Source organism: Scomber japonicus, chromosome 21 (assembly GCF_027409825.1).
Source record: "Scomber japonicus isolate fScoJap1 chromosome 21, fScoJap1.pri, whole genome shotgun sequence".
NCBI classification, from domain to species: Eukaryota; Metazoa; Chordata; class Actinopteri; order Scombriformes; family Scombridae; genus Scomber; species Scomber japonicus.
The window spans coordinates 157,501-175,000 of NC_070598.1; the positions used below are offsets into that span (position 1 = coordinate 157,501).

The 17,500-nt window shown below is 46.8% G+C and overlaps 1 protein-coding gene across 1 annotated transcript in view; it reads left to right on the forward strand.

The window, feature by feature from the left end:
* Positions 1-17,500, forward strand: part of arhgap28 (Rho GTPase activating protein 28) — a 26,771-nt gene that overhangs the window by 4,918 nt on the left and 4,353 nt on the right. The window contains exons 5-11 of the mRNA XM_053342760.1: positions 1,907-2,042; positions 2,159-2,315; positions 2,562-2,653; positions 3,315-3,392; positions 3,732-3,885; positions 16,242-16,324; positions 16,877-17,092. Of these exons, the coding sequence (XP_053198735.1) occupies positions 1,907-2,042; positions 2,159-2,315; positions 2,562-2,653; positions 3,315-3,392; positions 3,732-3,885; positions 16,242-16,324; positions 16,877-17,092 (916 nt within the window). The remainder of the gene's footprint in view (positions 1-1,906; positions 2,043-2,158; positions 2,316-2,561; positions 2,654-3,314; positions 3,393-3,731; positions 3,886-16,241; positions 16,325-16,876; positions 17,093-17,500) is intronic.

Genomic DNA, 17,500 nt, shown 5'->3' on the forward strand with positions numbered 1-17,500 from the left:
GGAGCTGCCAGGCTGTTCCTCGAGCAGGGGGAGGGAGGAGCTGCCAGGCTGTTCCTCCAGCAGGGGGAGGAGCTGCCAGGCTGTTCCTCCAGCAGGGGGAGGAGCTACCAGGCTGTTCCTCCGGCAGGGGGAGGGAGGAGCTGCCAGGCTACTCCGGCAGGGGGAGGAGCTGCCAGGCTGTTCCTCCAGCAGGGGGAGGAGCTGCCAGGCTGTTCCTCCAGCAGGGGGAGGAGCTGCCAGGCTGTAACTCCGGCAGGGAGGGGGAGGAGCTGCCAGGCTGTTCCTCCAGCAGGGAGGGGGAGGAGCTGCCAGGCTGTTCCTCCAGCAGGGGGAGGAGCTGCCAGGCTGTTCCTCCGGCAGGGGGAGGGACTAGCTGCCAGGCTACTCCGGCAGGGGGAGGAGCTGCCAGGCTGTTCCTCCAGCAGGGAGGGGGAGGAGCTGACAGGCTGTTCCTCCAGCAGGGAGGGGGAGGAGCTGACAGGCTGTTCCTCCAGCAGGGGGAGGAGCTGCCAGGCTGTTCCTCCGGCAGGGGGAGGGACTAGCTGCCAGGCTACTCCGGCAGGGGGAGGAGCTGCCAGGCTGTTCCTCCAGCAGGGAGGGGGAGGAGCTGACAGGCTGTTCCTCCAGCAGGGGGAGGAGCTGCCAGGCTGTTCCTCCGGCAGGGGGAGGGACTAGCTGCCAGGCTACTCCGGCAGGGGGAGGAGCTGCCAGGCTGTTCCTCCAGCAGGGGGAGGAGCTACCAGGCTGTTCCTCCAGCAGGGGGAGGGAGGAGCTGCCAGGCTGTTCCTCCAGCAGGGGGAGGAGCTGCCAGGCTGTTCCTCCGGCAGGGGGAGGAGCTGCCAGGCTGTTCCTCCGGCAGGGGGAGGAGCTGACAGGCTGTTCCTCCGGCAGGGGGAGGAGCTGCCAGGCTGTTCCTCCGGCAGGGGGAGGAGCTGCCAGGCTGTTCCTCCAGCAGGGAGGGGGAGGAGCTGACAGGCTGTTCCTCCAGCAGGGAGGGGGAGGAGCTGACAGGCTGTTCCTCCAGCAGGGGGAGGAGCTGCCAGGCTGTTCCTCCGGCAGGGGGAGGGACTAGCTGCCAGGCTACTCCGGCAGGGGGAGGAGCTGCCAGGCTGTTCCTCCAGCAGGGAGGGGGAGGAGCTGACAGGCTGTTCCTCCAGCAGGGGGAGGAGCTGCCAGGCTGTTCCTCCGGCAGGGGGAGGGACTAGCTGCCAGGCTACTCCGGCAGGGGGAGGAGCTGCCAGGCTGTTCCTCCAGCAGGGGGAGGAGCTACCAGGCTGTTCCTCCAGCAGGGGGAGGGAGGAGCTGCCAGGCTGTTCCTCCAGCAGGGGGAGGAGCTGCCAGGCTGTTCCTCCGGCAGGGGGAGGAGCTGCCAGGCTGTTCCTCCGGCAGGGGGAGGAGCTGACAGGCTGTTCCTCCGGCAGGGGGAGGAGCTGCCAGGCTGTTCCTCCGGCAGGGGGAGGAGCTGCCAGGCTGTTCCTCCAGCAGGGGGAGGAGCTAGCAGGCTGACTTACTGTTTGTGCTTCCTTGATCAGCTGTTGACGACTTTAGTGTTTTTATGAACATGAACTTCCTGTTTTACAGTGAGACCGACTCTGCACATCTTCCTACCTGAACACACACACTCTGACACACACACACACTCTGATACACACTCTGATACACACACACACTCTGATACACACTCTGACACACACACTGATACACACACACACTCTGATACACACTCTGATACACACACACACTCTGATACACACTCTGACACACACTCTGACACACACACTGATACACACACACACTCTGATACACACTCTGACACACACACACACTCTGACACACACACACACTCTGACACACACACACACTCTGACACACACACTGATACACACACACACTCTGACACACACACACCTGTGGACGAGGTGAGAGCAGCTGATTGGCTGCTGAGGGACTGTCCGTATTCAGAGGGCGTGGCTGAACACAAAGGGGGCGGGGCTTGTTGGGACTGCCAACGTTTCCATGGAGACGACAGCAGTAACCTGCTGGTGAGTTTGACCTCTGACCTCCTGCTGCTGGGAATGCTGGGAAATGTAGTCTGCAACCAAATTTAACTGTGTGTGTGTGTGTGTGTGTGTGTGTGTGTGTGTGTGTGTGTGTGTAGTTTGTACCTGTCTCCCCCCCCCTCACCGTTGCAGATGACCTCTCATCATGTGACCTTCGGCGTCTGGGCTTCATCGCTCACATCGAGCTCTCCACCTTCCTGCTGTGTCTGGGCGTCCGAACCAAGCGCACCCGCCCGCCTCGCCGCCGCCGCAGGGGTGCGTTTCATTCCCTCACCACGAGCAGGGTTAGGGTCAGCTGGCCGGGGGTCAGCTGACCGGGATCAGCTGACCGGGGATCAGCTGACCGGGATCAGCTGACCGGGGATCAGCTGGCCGGGGATCAGCTGGCCGGGGATCAGCTGGCCTGGGATCAGCTGGCCTGGGATCAGCTGGCCTGGGATCAGCTGGCCTGGGATCAGCTGACGGGGATCAGTAATAATAATCGTACTCACGTGTTTGCAGACGGCGGCGTGTTCGGCGTTCCTCTGGACGCGCTGCTGCTCAGCGACAGGAAGTCAGCGGCCGGGGTCAAAGTTCCCATCGTGGTCCAGAAGGTGACCAATCAGAACGCACGATTCACAGAGGACACACGATCACATGTTCACCTGTGTGTGTGTGTTACTCTGTGTGTGTGTGTGTGTGTGTGTGTGTGTGTGTGTGTTACTCTGTGTGTGTGTGTGTGTGTGTTACTCTGTGTGTGTGTGTGTGTGTCTCTGTGTGTTACTCTGTGTGTGTGTGTGTGTGTGTGTGTGTGTGTGTGTGTGTGTGTGTGTTACTCTGTGTGTGTGTGTGTGTGTGTGTGTGTGTGTGTGTGTGTGTGTGTGTGTTACTCTGCGTGTGTGTGTGTGTGTGTGTGTGTGTTACTCTGTGTGTGTGTGTGTGTGTGTGTGTGTGTTACTCTGTGTGTGTGTGTGTGTGTGTGTGTGTGTGTTACTCTGTGTGTGTTACTCTCTGTGTGTGTGTGTGTGTGTGTGTGTGTGTGTGTGTGTGTGTGTGTTACTGTGTGTGTGTGTGTGTGTGTGTGTGTGTGTGTGTGTGTGTGTGTGTGTGTGTGTGTTACTGTGTGTGTGTGTGTGTGTGTGTGTGTGTGTGTGCGTGTGTGTGTGTGTGTGTGTGTGTGTTACTCTGTGTGTGTGTGTGTGTGTGTGTGTGTGTGTGTGTGTGTGTGTGTGTGTTACTCTGTGTGTGTGTGTGTGTGTGTGTGTGAGTGTGTAGTTGTTGTGTATTTTAGAGCAGAGCGGTTTACAGACTGAAGGGATTCTCAGAGTACCAGGATCAGCTGCTAGACTAAAGGTAACACACACACACACACACACACCCACACACACAGAGTAACACACACACACACACACACACACACACACAGAGTAACACACACACACACACACACACACACAGACACACACACACACAGAGTAACACACACACACACATATTAATATGAATACTGTGTTTTCCCGGCTGTGTGTATGTGTGTGTGGGTGTGTTACTCTGTGTGTGTGTGTGTGTGTTACACTGTGTGTGTGGGCTGTGTGTGTGTGTGTGTGTGTGTGTGTGTGTGTGTGTGTGTTACACTGTGTGTGTGTGTGTGTGTGTGTGTGTGTGTGTGTGTGTGTGTGTGTGTGTGTGTAGTACCTGCGTGGAGAGATAGACAGGTGCTCCGGAGGGTTCGACTGGTCGGCAGTGAGACAGGTCGACGCTGCAGGTCTGCTGAAGCTCTTCATCAGAGAACTACCCTCACCCCTGCTGACACACACACACCTGACCTCCTACCTCGCTGTGCTGGGTACACACACACACACACACACACACACACACACACACACACACAGTAACACACACACACACACAGTAACACACACACACACACACACACACACACACACACACACACACACACACACACAGTAACACACACACACACACAGTAACACACACACACACACACACACACACACACACACACACACACACACACACACACACACACACACAGTAACACACACACACACACACACACACACACACACACACACACACACACACACACACACACACACACACAGACAGGGTTCTTGCAGCATTTTAAAAGTAAAGTTTAATACTTTAAAACCTCAACAAATATAATTTAAATGTCATTTCTTTAGAATATTCAGTTTATTGCCTCAATGCCTCCGACAACGTGTTTACTGTGTAAACTAAGACCTTTAAAACCTTTTATAGTATAATAACTAACATTAACCCTCCAACACTGTTTGGCCAATCAGACGCAACACACACACACACACACACACACACACACACACACACACACACACACACACACATTAGATTACATTAAACACAACACATAGCATGAAGGACCCATGTAAGGCAGACTCATCATGGCTCCATCATGGCTCAGTGAACAGGTGAACAGAGAGGTCCATTGTTTGTAACATCTTCTCAAGCCGTGGCGTAGGTCTGCCGCTCTCTTCTCGGTCCACCAACCCCCCCCCCTCTCCTTTCCTCTCCTTGCATCTTTTTCTCATGGATTGGATTCAGTGATAAGTTCTGCCATCTTGGCCCGTGCTGTACTCTCAGCCTTCTCTGCAAGACCATCTGTGTCCTTCTCTAGTTTCACACACAGCGCAGCTCTTCAACCTCTTTTCTCTCGTTCCTCTGGTTTGTCTTTTCCTTTTTCTTCCTCTCATCTTCCAAGAAGATCCTGTACCTGTACCACCACACATCCTCACATAGTCTCAGACTAGTCTCTGTGAGACTATAGTGTCTTCGTTCTCCACCTCCTTGTTGGAGAAGCCACGCTCCACAGTAGCTTGTCCCTGGGACAGAAGCAGCAGCTTCTCCACAAAGTATCCGTTCATGACCTCATGCAGGAAGCTGTCAACACGTGATGTTCCATCCAATCACTGAAGGCCATGACTTCCTGTCCTCTGACCTCACTGGAGAGGAACCTGCATTTAGATAAACATGTTTCATCAAACATGACAACATCTGGCTTCTCTGCTGCGTGATAGCTCCTTCTTTATGAATGAAGCCGTATCTGGCAACATGCAGTTTTATTTTCAGCACAGGTGAACGACTTCGCTGCTAATCTGGAAACATCGCAGCAAAGACTCCACGTATGTCCTCGTTGGAGAACCCACAGTACCTCTGCCTTTTGGACGTCTGGCGGTGAAATGAAATTTGTCATAGCCGACTGAGAGGTGGCGTCTGAATGTGTCCTTAGGTCTTGATGAAAACATTGCAGGGATTAGCCTGGCCCCGCTATGGCTAGCTGCTGCCACATACCGCTGGTGCTTTGCTCCTCTCATATGTGACTCGACGGCTTTGAGCCCCACGGTCCCTAATGAAAACGTCTTTTTGCAGAATTTGCACATTGCCTCATTTCTGTTTTCAGCCGGTGCCAACCACCTCCTAATGTATCCTCTTCCAGCCACTTGTCGTTCAATTTACACTTTCCCATCTCACACCTCTACAACCGCGCCACTCAGCCCGACGTCAACGTCTGTAGCCCACGTACCGTTAAACAGGGAGACTCTCATTCTACACTAAATCTACAGTCTACGTACTACATTAATCAACTATTAGACACTCTACTTTCCCATCATCTTTAAACGCACCGGCAGCACCTACAGCAGGGGTCACCAACTCTATTCGTCAGAGGGCCAGTCACCTTGGGGGCCGGTCACCTTGGGGGCCGGTCACCTTGGGGGCCGGACCCTCAAATGAAAATTAAATAAAAACAGACATGAAAACAGGTCATGAGTGAAAAAGGTGAGAAGGATACGACCCCTCTAGGGAGGTTAGGGCTTGAAATCATCAATCTGCATTTTGAGAGGAAATTCAAGCAGAACTACGACCCGACCCCGACGGACGGACGGACGGACGGACAGACGGACAGACGGACGGACGGGCGGACGGACGGAGGACAGTACAGTTTGATGAAAGTGCAAAGATTAAAAGAAACATGTTCAATGTACATTTCTGCTTGAAAACCACATCTGTATCCCATTTATATGGACATGGTTAAATACACACACACACACACACATACATACACACACACATACACACACACACACACACATACATACACACACACATACACACACACACACACACACACATACACACACACACACATACACACACACACACACATATACACACACACACACACACACACACACACACACACACACACACACACCCCAATACAACAGACAACTAGTTTACTAGTGCACAGGTGTGGAAGTAGTAGTTGTTGGAAACTCCTGAACTACAGGATTCACACTGACTGATAAACACCAGACTCTCAGCACATGCAGTGTGTGTGTGTGTGTGTGTGTGTGTGTGTGTGTGTGTGTGTGTGTGTGTGTATTAATAGTGTACACTCAGATATGCAGAAACTCTTCAAAGAATAGCAACAACCTGTTTTTACAATCTCCACAATATCAAACATCCCAACAACTAATGATTTCAGAGTCATAAAAAACACAATGCACATTAACACACACACACACACACACACACACACACACACACACACACTGGAGTAGTTCCCTTATGCAATGACCTTTTTCCTAGCAAACTCCTCCAGCATCTCTAAAGTCCAGGTCTCTGACAGGTTCAGACTCTGTTGCCAGTAATGATAAAAAGGACTTCAGGCTCATTTCTGATTCTCCCCAAATGAGAAAATGACCCCCCCCCCCCCCCCTCACAGTTTGTCACCAGCACCGTGAGGAACATCCTCAAAGCCACATAAACATTAGGGAAGACTAACTGCAGCCAAACTTCAACATGGTCTCAGCATGTTTGAGGGTGACTTGTCTGTTTCAGCCAACATGAAGAACCGGAACTGCAGACACGTAAAACACGCTGTTCCGCCTACGGGACGGGACGGATGTTAGGAGGTAGCCACAAGTTCTTCTGAATGTTTTAAACACCAACCCTTAAACATATATATTCATGCCGTACATTGTTAGAAAGCTTAGATTCTCCTGATTCATTCAAGACCACTCATGAATTATATGGTTGCTCACAGCCGTAATAGTATTAGCGGTTAGCTCGGCTAGCCACTCAGCTAAAGTAAGCTAACAGCTATAATGCTACATACCTTCAAAGTCTTCCCTTTATCCACAACGATCATCTTATGACTCAGGACTTCCTGTACAGCTCGCCAAGTATCCATTCTGCTGAAATATGAAATCTGTTTCCTTTTAACCGGAATACTTTCCTCAATATGTGGTGAATTTTATCACCCTCCGAGTAAGAAGAATGAATTAATTAAGACCAAGTCAACGCTCTTTTTAGTTTTCTTTATTGCCAATAGTGGAGACAGAACTCTATCAAATCTGAGGCTGCTAAGGTGTCCCTCTGTTCCAATGGAGCCTCCATTCTCTGTCTCTGTCCCTGTCTCTGTTTGCCCAATCTTTTTATACTGAAGTTACACGTCCTAAGCATGAACACAGGCACAATCAATTACTTGTTTATGTTCCCATGATCCAATACCTCCTGATATTAATTACCATTGTATAGAATGGTACCATTATTAGGATGGTATCAGCAGTCCTCCTCAGCCTCTGTCTATTATGAACGGAAGTTCATATCAAGTTCACACAGAGAAGGCCCCATCTTATGACTATGACTATTATATAAATTATAATACAGGCCTACACAGACACAGAACTTTTAGCTTAGAAATGCTTAGAAATACATAGAAATACATAATACATAGATCTGTAGCAGAAAATACACTACATATTCCCCCCTTGGAAGCTTCTGAGCTTCCATAAAAGAAACCTAGTATCACTGCTACAGGGACATAATACAAGACAACATAAGCATCCAAATTAACCTTAGCTGCTAACAATCATCTGCTAAAAGTGACTATACGTGAAAATTAAACATTGTCGTGATAAGAGCTTACGCTTACACTATTTCAATGCTTGCAGTACACTAACATTCTTCAATGAGCAATCAGTGCAATATTACTCTAATCATCAACTCATATAATACTTAAACACAAAGAAATCTTTTAACTTTAGCTTCATTTGACTCTCAAATAAGAACAATCAAAAGTAGACTCATATGAATTAATAAGAAGATATGAATTAATAATATCATGTCAAACATTCTTTACTTTTAGCATTGATCAATTATCATCAATAGTAAGAACTGATGAAATACATCTTACACTTAATCAACTCCTCATACGCTGTCACAATATAATCATCTGAGGTCACCTTGTAACCTCATTTCCCAATAGTCCAATGTCCTCAAATCAAAAGATACTTCCATGGAAAACTGTATCTTCATTGCTTTTGCTTAGGATCAGAGGTCACTAGCACTTGACCTTCTCGTTGGAGGTCAGTTGTTCTTACTGCCTCGGGCCATAAAGATAGAAGAAAGAGGGGAGAGAGATAGATAGAAATAAAAGGGTGACAAATCTTGCAGCTCCTTCGTCCTTTCTCTTTTAACTGTAGTCTTTGAACCGAATCGGGACTCGGATCTCCCGAACCAGCCTGGGGCTTCTTGGTTTTCTAGAGGCTGTATGAGAGACCTCCTGGCTCTCTGGACAATCTCGCGTTGACTTTCCTGCTGGTTGTGGTGAATTCATATTTATTTTTGTTTCACTCAGCTCTTACGGTGTAGAATGAATTTGAATAAATTCACAAAACATCAGTCAAAGAGTCCGACCATCTTCTTTCTGGAGAAGCTACAGGGCATGCTTCCACCCATCTGCTAAATCTATCCCCAACTACCAACATGTATCTCTTACCTCCTACTGGACAAATCATGTCCACATAGTCAATAACAAGTTCCCTCCTAGGACCATTAGGTGTTGGAATGTGTCCTGGTGGGGTTAGTACACCTCTCCTGATGTTATTCTTCAAACAAATTGTGCACCTTCCTATGACATAATCAATCTGTTCTAGCAAAAAAGATGTCCAAAAACCATATTCTTTTATAAATTTCCTGCTCACTTCCCCCCTCGCCGCATGGGCGAGTCCATGCGCGTCATTAATCAACAAACTCAATAAGTCCGGAGGTGCAACCACCAGGCCATCATGATTTCTCCACAGACCTGTGGCATCTTTACTTTTACCTCTAGCCAACCACAACTGTTTGTCCATTGTATTAGCTCCTTCTTGCATCAACACTATGTCTCTGAGTGTGATATTGTCTTCTAAGTCTACTACATGTGTAACCAAAAGGACTTTCTCTGTCTTATGTGCCCCAGCAGCTACCTTTGCGGCTTCATCTGCTGCATTGTTACCTCGAGTAACTCTAGATGTATCTGATTTATGTGCTGCACATTTAGCTATAGCTATTTCTTTAGGTTTCATTACAGCATTTAACAGCTTCACAATTTGTGCATGATGCTATATGGGGGAACCATCAGTCTTCTTAAAGCCACGTCCCTTCCATACTGCAGCAAACAGATGACAAACTGAATGAGCATATGCAGAGTCGGTGTATATTGTGACACGCTTACCTTCTGCCATTTAGACAAGCTTGCGTTAAAGCAATCAATTCAGCGAGCTGTGCTGAACATGGCTGTGGAACAGCTTCAGCTTTCTCAGTTACAAAGTCAGAGCCTTCCGCTTTAACAATTGCATATCCTGCACTTAATTTATCTCCTGTTCTGTAACAAGACCCATCAGTCCAATATTCTAAATCTGGCTCCCGGAGTGGGAGTACTTGTAGGTCTGATCGAAGTTCAGAATATTTTTCTGCTTCAACTAAACAATCATACGGCTCCCCATCATCAGGAGTTGGCAAAGTGTCGGCTAGGTTAATCGTATTACACCTAGTTAAAGTAACATCCTCTTGTTCTAAAAGTCTATGATAGTCTCTAAGTCTAGGCATCGTCAAAGTGAACTTGCCATGGTTTAAGAGATTCCTCAGACTGTGGTGGGTCACAATTGTCAATGGATAGCCCATCGTAAGACCTGATGCTTTCTCATACATTCTATAAACTCCTATCAGAGCTCTATAGCATGGGGCAAAGCCCATCTCCACTTATGAATAAGCAGAAGAATAATATGCAATAGGTTGGGGGCTAGTCCCCGTACCCGTGGGTTGAGCAAGAACAGCACAGGCATGTTTGCCCTCAGGAGATGACGAGACATACATCACAAAATTTTTAGAATAATCAGGCAATGTCGATGCTGGTGCCTCTAGCAATTTCTGTTTAATTGTTGCAAATGCCAGGTGACCTTCTTGTGTCCAAATGAGATTACAATGCAATTGACCACTTCCAGTGTCTTTGATCATAGCTCTCAGGGGCCCTGTGAGTTCTGTGTAATTCTCAGTCCATGCAGAACTATAACCTGTAATCCCCAAGAATTTCATCATTTCTCTGACCTTCCTTGGTCTGGGTGCTTTCCTTACAGCTTCTGAATGTCAGAAATGCTTCGGTGTTGTATTGGGACCACAAGCTCTCTTGAATCTGTTCTGACATTTCTTCCATGAAGTTCCTGTCAGGTGTGACAGACAACATTGACTCATTTGTCATTTGTACAGTCTGTGGTTGACCAACTCTTTGTGCTTAGATCATAATTTTGATGAATTGCTGATCTTTACTTATCCAGACAGCTGGGTTTTCTTTTGTCGTTACAAAGATGGCCTCTTCTGATTCTGCCATCATTGCCCCAATATGCTTCTGTTCATAATCTTCAGCAATCATTAGAGTCACATGAGGAATGCTTCCCTCGATCTTATGTTCCTGGTTCAAATAACATCCTTATTTATCTTCATTGCAGAACCTTGTCGGCCCAAGATTATACATCCTGAACTGAGTTGAACTTGTTTCGGTCGGGTTTTCAGCCACTCATCTGGATCTGAGTTGGTGGGATCTTTGAAATACTGGAGCGTGCAGTGTAGTGCATATTCTGGTATGCTAGCTCCCAGTAAGTTTGCAGAAATGATCTTTTCTCACACTCTTGCTGGTTCAATCAGATCTTGACTGAGATTTCCAATCCAATAGACCACTGGTGCTTCAGCTTCTGCTTTCATGGTCATTTGATGATCATTTTCATGTTTCACTTCCACCAAACAGCCGTCTGGTGTACATTTTATTGTACACTTCAATCTGCATAATGCATCTCTTCCAAATAGTCCAATGGGGGTTTGTTTTGCCAGACATAGGAAGGTGTGTAGCATCATGATGCTGGATACAGGTAAAAGTAGCTCCGCAATCTGCCATCAGTTTCAATGGACGATTGTTTACTTTTACCCAATTGTTGAATCATTTTCCAGCTGACACCCCCCTTTCGGGTTCTCTGGGCACCCCTAGAATCCTGGTGCCGGCCCCCTGTAAGGGTTTACCGGTCCCATTGGTGGCTGCTGTTGTTGCCATTGTTGTGCTCGGGGTCCGCGCTGTCTGAAAGCATATCCCCTCTAGGGTTTCCTCCTCCTGGTCTCCCACAGTTGCGAGCTTGATGGCCCACTCTGCCGCAATTAAAGCATCGTGTCATGAAGGGGCCTGTATTCCCATTTCCTCTGCCACCTGGTCCAGTATCTCCTCTGTTTTCTCCTCTTCATCCCTGGGGTTGACCATAGACCGGTTGAGGATATTGAGGCTGAGTAGTGACCTGCGTGGCTGGTGTTAAGGGTGGCTGCGGTTGATTTGGCTGTGGCTGATACTGCATTACTGGTGCTTGCTTCTTCTCTTTGTTTTTGTGTCCTGTCAACTGTATTTGGTTGAGTTTTCTGAGTGTCTCTTGATCTTGCTCTTTCTGGGCATGTTCTTTCTTGCGATGCAGTTCTTTTCTTCTCTGCTATTTTCTGCCTTTCTTCTGTTCTGTTTTGCATGTATTGACGAGCACTTGCAATGTTTTTATCACCTCTGGATCGAAGGTACCCTCTGGCGACCAGGGCTGGTCAATTTCTGCCCATCTTTTATTAAATATTTTAGATATTTTATCAATTCCCTTCACGGGGGATTATTTTCTCTACCATCTCCACTGGGGTGGTAGCCCTTGCTGCACCTGCACCCATTTCCACACACAGATTTTTATTTCTGAATTTCTTTATCATTTGTAAAGGAAATTGGAAAGCGAAAGGTTCTGAACTTTTTACTTCACAAAGTGACCTTGTTGTAAATACTGAGCAATCCCCAAGTTAGACAACAGACCACTTTTTCCCAAAAATTGTCTATTCAAACACACTTTTTGTAAACCTCAACAGACGATAATCCAACTAACTTTCCTTTTGACTTTATTTTATTTATTAGTATGATTGAATTAAATGCTGCTCAGATTATGCACAAATCAGAAGTCGTCACAAATCAAAACTACTCATGTGTATTTTAAATTCAGTGCAAGTTGTGATATAATCCTGTTATACACAAGGCATGTGTACCATGTACAAATATATGTAAATATAAATTTGAATCCAACCGTACTATTAATATATAAAAAGATGAATTTTAATGTTAATGAAGAAGGGCAATGGACACCAGTGTAGTTTACTTAATTAACCAATTAAATCAAAGGTTTAAGTTGATTTTGAATTTATAATAAACAGCTCAGTGAAAGATGGTAAAAGTTCACTTTCACAATTAATAAATCCTACTTACACAAATTAACCAATAATCAATTAATCAACTATCTTTTACTCACTATAAGCTAATAAACCAATGGGCCAATAGTAATAAACTAATAATAAATCAAGATGCTATCATTAGCTGACCCGTTATTACTAGGTCAAAGGCTAATCATTAATCAAATACCAAATTGGACAAATCAATTACTCATAAAAATCCAATCAATCAATCAATCAATCAATCAATTGATCATCATCAATTAAAGCAATTAATCCAATCAATCAACCACTTCATTACACCCATCAATCAATCAACCTTGCATACAATTACAATTACCTTCAGTCAAACAAGTCAATCACAGAAATCAATTAATCCGCCACTCAGTTAATTGGTTACCAATCAATCAATCAAAGCAATGTAACCATAAACAAATAATTATCAATCACAACCATGAATTCATCAACCAGGCAGTTTATCAATTAATCAATAAACTATCAATCCTCAATTAATCATCCACACAGATGATCAAGACAACCTTTCCAAAAACATCCACTACAGATAATAATAATGTCTTATACCGTAATTATAAAAACAATCTTCAAAAACATTTTTACAAGCGCAAGCTATGAACAGAGCAAACATAACCAAAAAGCCAAAAATGGAAGAGAGAGATATGAAAAAGGATAACTTCCGTGTATGTGTGTGTATATATTCCTTACTACTCTGTCTAACAGAGCTCATCAATCACTCTTCTTATGGAGGAAGAGGATTGTTCTTGTCTAATTTATTTATATATATATATAAGTCCATTAAACGGCTCATGCCTCCTTTTTATAGAGAAAGGAGATGTTTATTTACCATATACTCTTGAATAGGAAAGAATCAGAAAATGACAGGAAAAACAGCCTTCCTGTGTCTTGCAGCAGACTGCGCCTTGACTGTCACACGCAACTTTCCATCCGCGCTCTCTCTCTGCGCAGACCAGCGTCAGAGCCTTTTGAGTTCCAGCCTCAAACCGTCTCAAGTTTATGGCTGACACAGAGCAGAACGTCAGAACGGATGAGTTTTGTTGTGAAGCCAAGAGCACAATCAAATCCACACAACTTCAGCCAGGCGAATCGATGAAACAAGTTTAGTAAAACAGCCTTTCTATTGTATGTGCGTGCTTCGTGTACATTAAGGAAGAATATCCCTCTGTTTATGTCAAGGCATGAGTGTGTGTGTGTGTGTGTGTGTGTGTGTCAGAGATAGACTGAGCAGAAGAGGGAGGGGGAGAGAGACTTTTTATACACAGCAGAGAATTAACAGAACATTGATATCAATTAATAAAAGTACGCAAACCTGCGTCGTCTTCAAACCTCAGTTTCATATATCTGCAGAAATCATCTGTCGTCTACAGAAATCCTCACATTGTGTCCTCACAACACAAAATGAGAGAGAGAGAACCACCCTGCTCGCAGCGCCATGATTGTGGTGAATTTTATCACCCTCCGAGTAAGAAGAATGAATTAATTAAGACCAAGTCAACGCTCTTTTTAGTTTTCTTTATTGCCAATAGTGGAGACAGAACTCTATCAAATCTGAGGCTGCTAAGGTGTCCCTCTGTTCCAATGGAGCCTCCATTCTCTGTCTCTGTCCCTGTCTCTGTTTGCCCAATCTTTTTATACTGAAGTTACACGTCCTAAGCATGAACACAGGCACAATCAATTACTTGTTTATGTTCCCATGATCCAATACCTCCTGATATTAATTACCATTGTATAGAATGGTACCATTATTAGGATGGTATCAGCAGTCCTCCTCAGCCTCTGTCTATTATGAACGGAAGTTCATATCAAGTTCACACAGAGAAGGCCCCATCTTATGACTATGACTATTATATAAATTATAATACAGGCCTACACAGACACAGAACTTTTAGCTTAGAAATGCTTAGAAATACATAGAAATACATAATACATAGATCTGTAGCAGAAAATACACTACATATATGTCAACATGTATTTAGTCCAACACGTAATGTTTCACCTCCTGCCCTCTTTGGTCATTCTGGGCATTGATGCAGGAATACTCAACTCTGTGACGTCACATTGAAGATTCTCCTCCTTTCGCGTCGACATATTTGTGTGAGGCAGAAAATGACTGCACTCAAAACGAAATACCGGAATCGTGCACAAATTGAGGATGATTTGAGGCTATGTTTATCAGACATTGCACCAAGAATTGAGACAGATGGTGCACCTGCCATGATTGGCAAGACCAAGGGTCTGGTGAGCAGAATAAAGACCGTCGCTCCTAAAGCTAACGCACTTCACTGTATTATCCATCACAGCGTGCTGTGTGCAAAGCTCAGCGGGGAGCTCAAAGAGGTGATGGAGAAAACAATGAAAATTATTCAAGCACGCAGCACCGCCAGGCTTCTCATGATGACCTGTTACTCCACCATGACGTGAGCTGGCTCAGTAAGGGCAAAGCACTGCAGCGTGCCCAAGTAGTGGATCATTTCAAACAAAGTAAATCAAAAGCAGCAGCTGACCATCTCCGCATCATGCTAGACAGAGAATACATGTGCAACGTTTTTAACAGACATTTTCTCCCATTTGAACACATTTAATCTCCAGCTGCAAGGAAAAGAAACATCAGTGGTGGATTTGGTGGAAAAACTTGATGTGTTTCACGCAGACTTGTTGTCAGGGAGGCTGCTGCACTGAGCAACGTAACACACAAGATGAAGACATTCATCACACAATTAAAAGACAACTTCTCCGCTAGATTCAATGACTTTTTCATTTCCAGGGATGTCATTGGATTTGTGCGTGACCCATTCACCATCAGCCCAGGCGGAGAATTCTCCACAAACACGGTGAAAATGATGGCGTTGGACGAGGCGGCCGTTCAGAGCGAGCTGGCTGAACTCCAGGCCGCAGGCGACATGAAGGCTGCTCTCCTGTCTTGTCCCGAGGACTATGGCACATTGAAGACGCTGGCTATGTATGTGCTCACCATGTTGGGGTCAACCTACACCTGCGAGGCTGCGTTCTCCAAGATGAACTCGATAAAAACATACGAGAGGAAGCGACTGTCAAACCAGTCTTTGGAGGACAGTCTACGTACTACATTAATCTATTACATGTTTTACGGTGGGACACTCTACTTTCCCATCGTCATTAAACGCACCGGCTAAAAATGTAATACCTACAGAAACTTTATGATGAATTTAAGACTTTTTAAGGACCCGCGGGAACCCAGACACACACACACACACACACACACACACACACACACACACACACACACACACACACACACACACACACACACCTGTCCACCTACCTCGACATGCTGGGTACACACACACAGAGTAACACACACACACACACACACACACACACACACACACACACACACACACACACACACACAGACACACACACACACACACACCTGTCCACCTACCTCGCCATGCTGGGTACACACACACAGAGTAACACACACACACACACACACACACACACACACACACACACACACACACACACACACACACACACACACCCCCCCTGACTAGTCTCCCCTGTGTGTCTCAGGTGTGCCGTCGGTGGTCCATCAGGTTCAGGCTCTGCAGCTTCTGACGTTGCTGCTTCCAGAATCCCACCGAGACACTCTGAGGGTAAATATCACTGCTGCCCCCCCCCCCCCCGTACCCCCTGTGACATCACTGCTGCATGCGATGACATCACTGCTGCAGGCGATGACGTCACTGCTGCAGGTGATGACATCACTGCTGCTCACCTGTGACATCACTGCTGCATGTGATGACATCACTGCTGCAGGCGATGACATCACTGCTGCAGGCGATGACATCACTGCTGCAGGCGATGACATCACTGCTGCTCACCTGTGACATCACTGCTGCAGGCAATGACATCACTGCTGCAGGCAATGACATCACTGCTGCAGGTGATGACATCACTGCTGCAGGCGATGACATCACTGCTGCAGGCGATGACATCACTGCTGCAGGTGATGACATCACTGCTGCAGGTGATGACATCACTGCTGCAGGCGGTGACATCACTGCTGCAGGTGATGACATCACAATTTATAGCTAATCTTAACCTGCCGTCTGTACATCAAAACATATGTGTTTCCATGGTTACAGATAAACCTGAACATGTTTCCATGGTTACAGATAAACCTGAACATGTTTCCATGGTTACAGGCTCTGCTGGTCTTCCTGCGTAAGGTGGTCTCTCACCAGGACCAGAACAGGATGTCTCTCTGGAACGTCTCCATGGTCGTGGCGCCCAACCTGTTCGCCTGCCGTCACCGTGGTAACAAGCGCTCCATCACCATGCAGCAGGAGGAGATGGAGGAGGCGGTGAGGGGGGCTCACCTGGTCCAGCTGATGATCACACACCAGAACCTGCTGTGGACCGTAAGTCAGACCGCACCTGCACCTCCACCTGCACCTGTACCTCCACCTGTACCTACACCTGTACCTACACCTGTACCTACACCTGCACCTGTACCTGCACCTGTACCTACACCTGTACCTACACCTCCACCTGTACCTACACCTCCACCTGCACCTGTACCTGCACCTGTACCTACACCTGTACCTCCACCTGCACCTACACCTGCAACTACACCTGTACCTACACCTCCACCTGCAACTACACCTGCACCTCCACCTGTACCTCCACCTGTACCTCCACCTGTACCTACACCTGCAACTACACCTCCACCTGTACCTGCACCTCCACCTGCACCTACACCTGTACCTGTACCTACACCTGCACCTACACCTGCACCTACACCTGCACCTACACCTGCACCGTCTTTG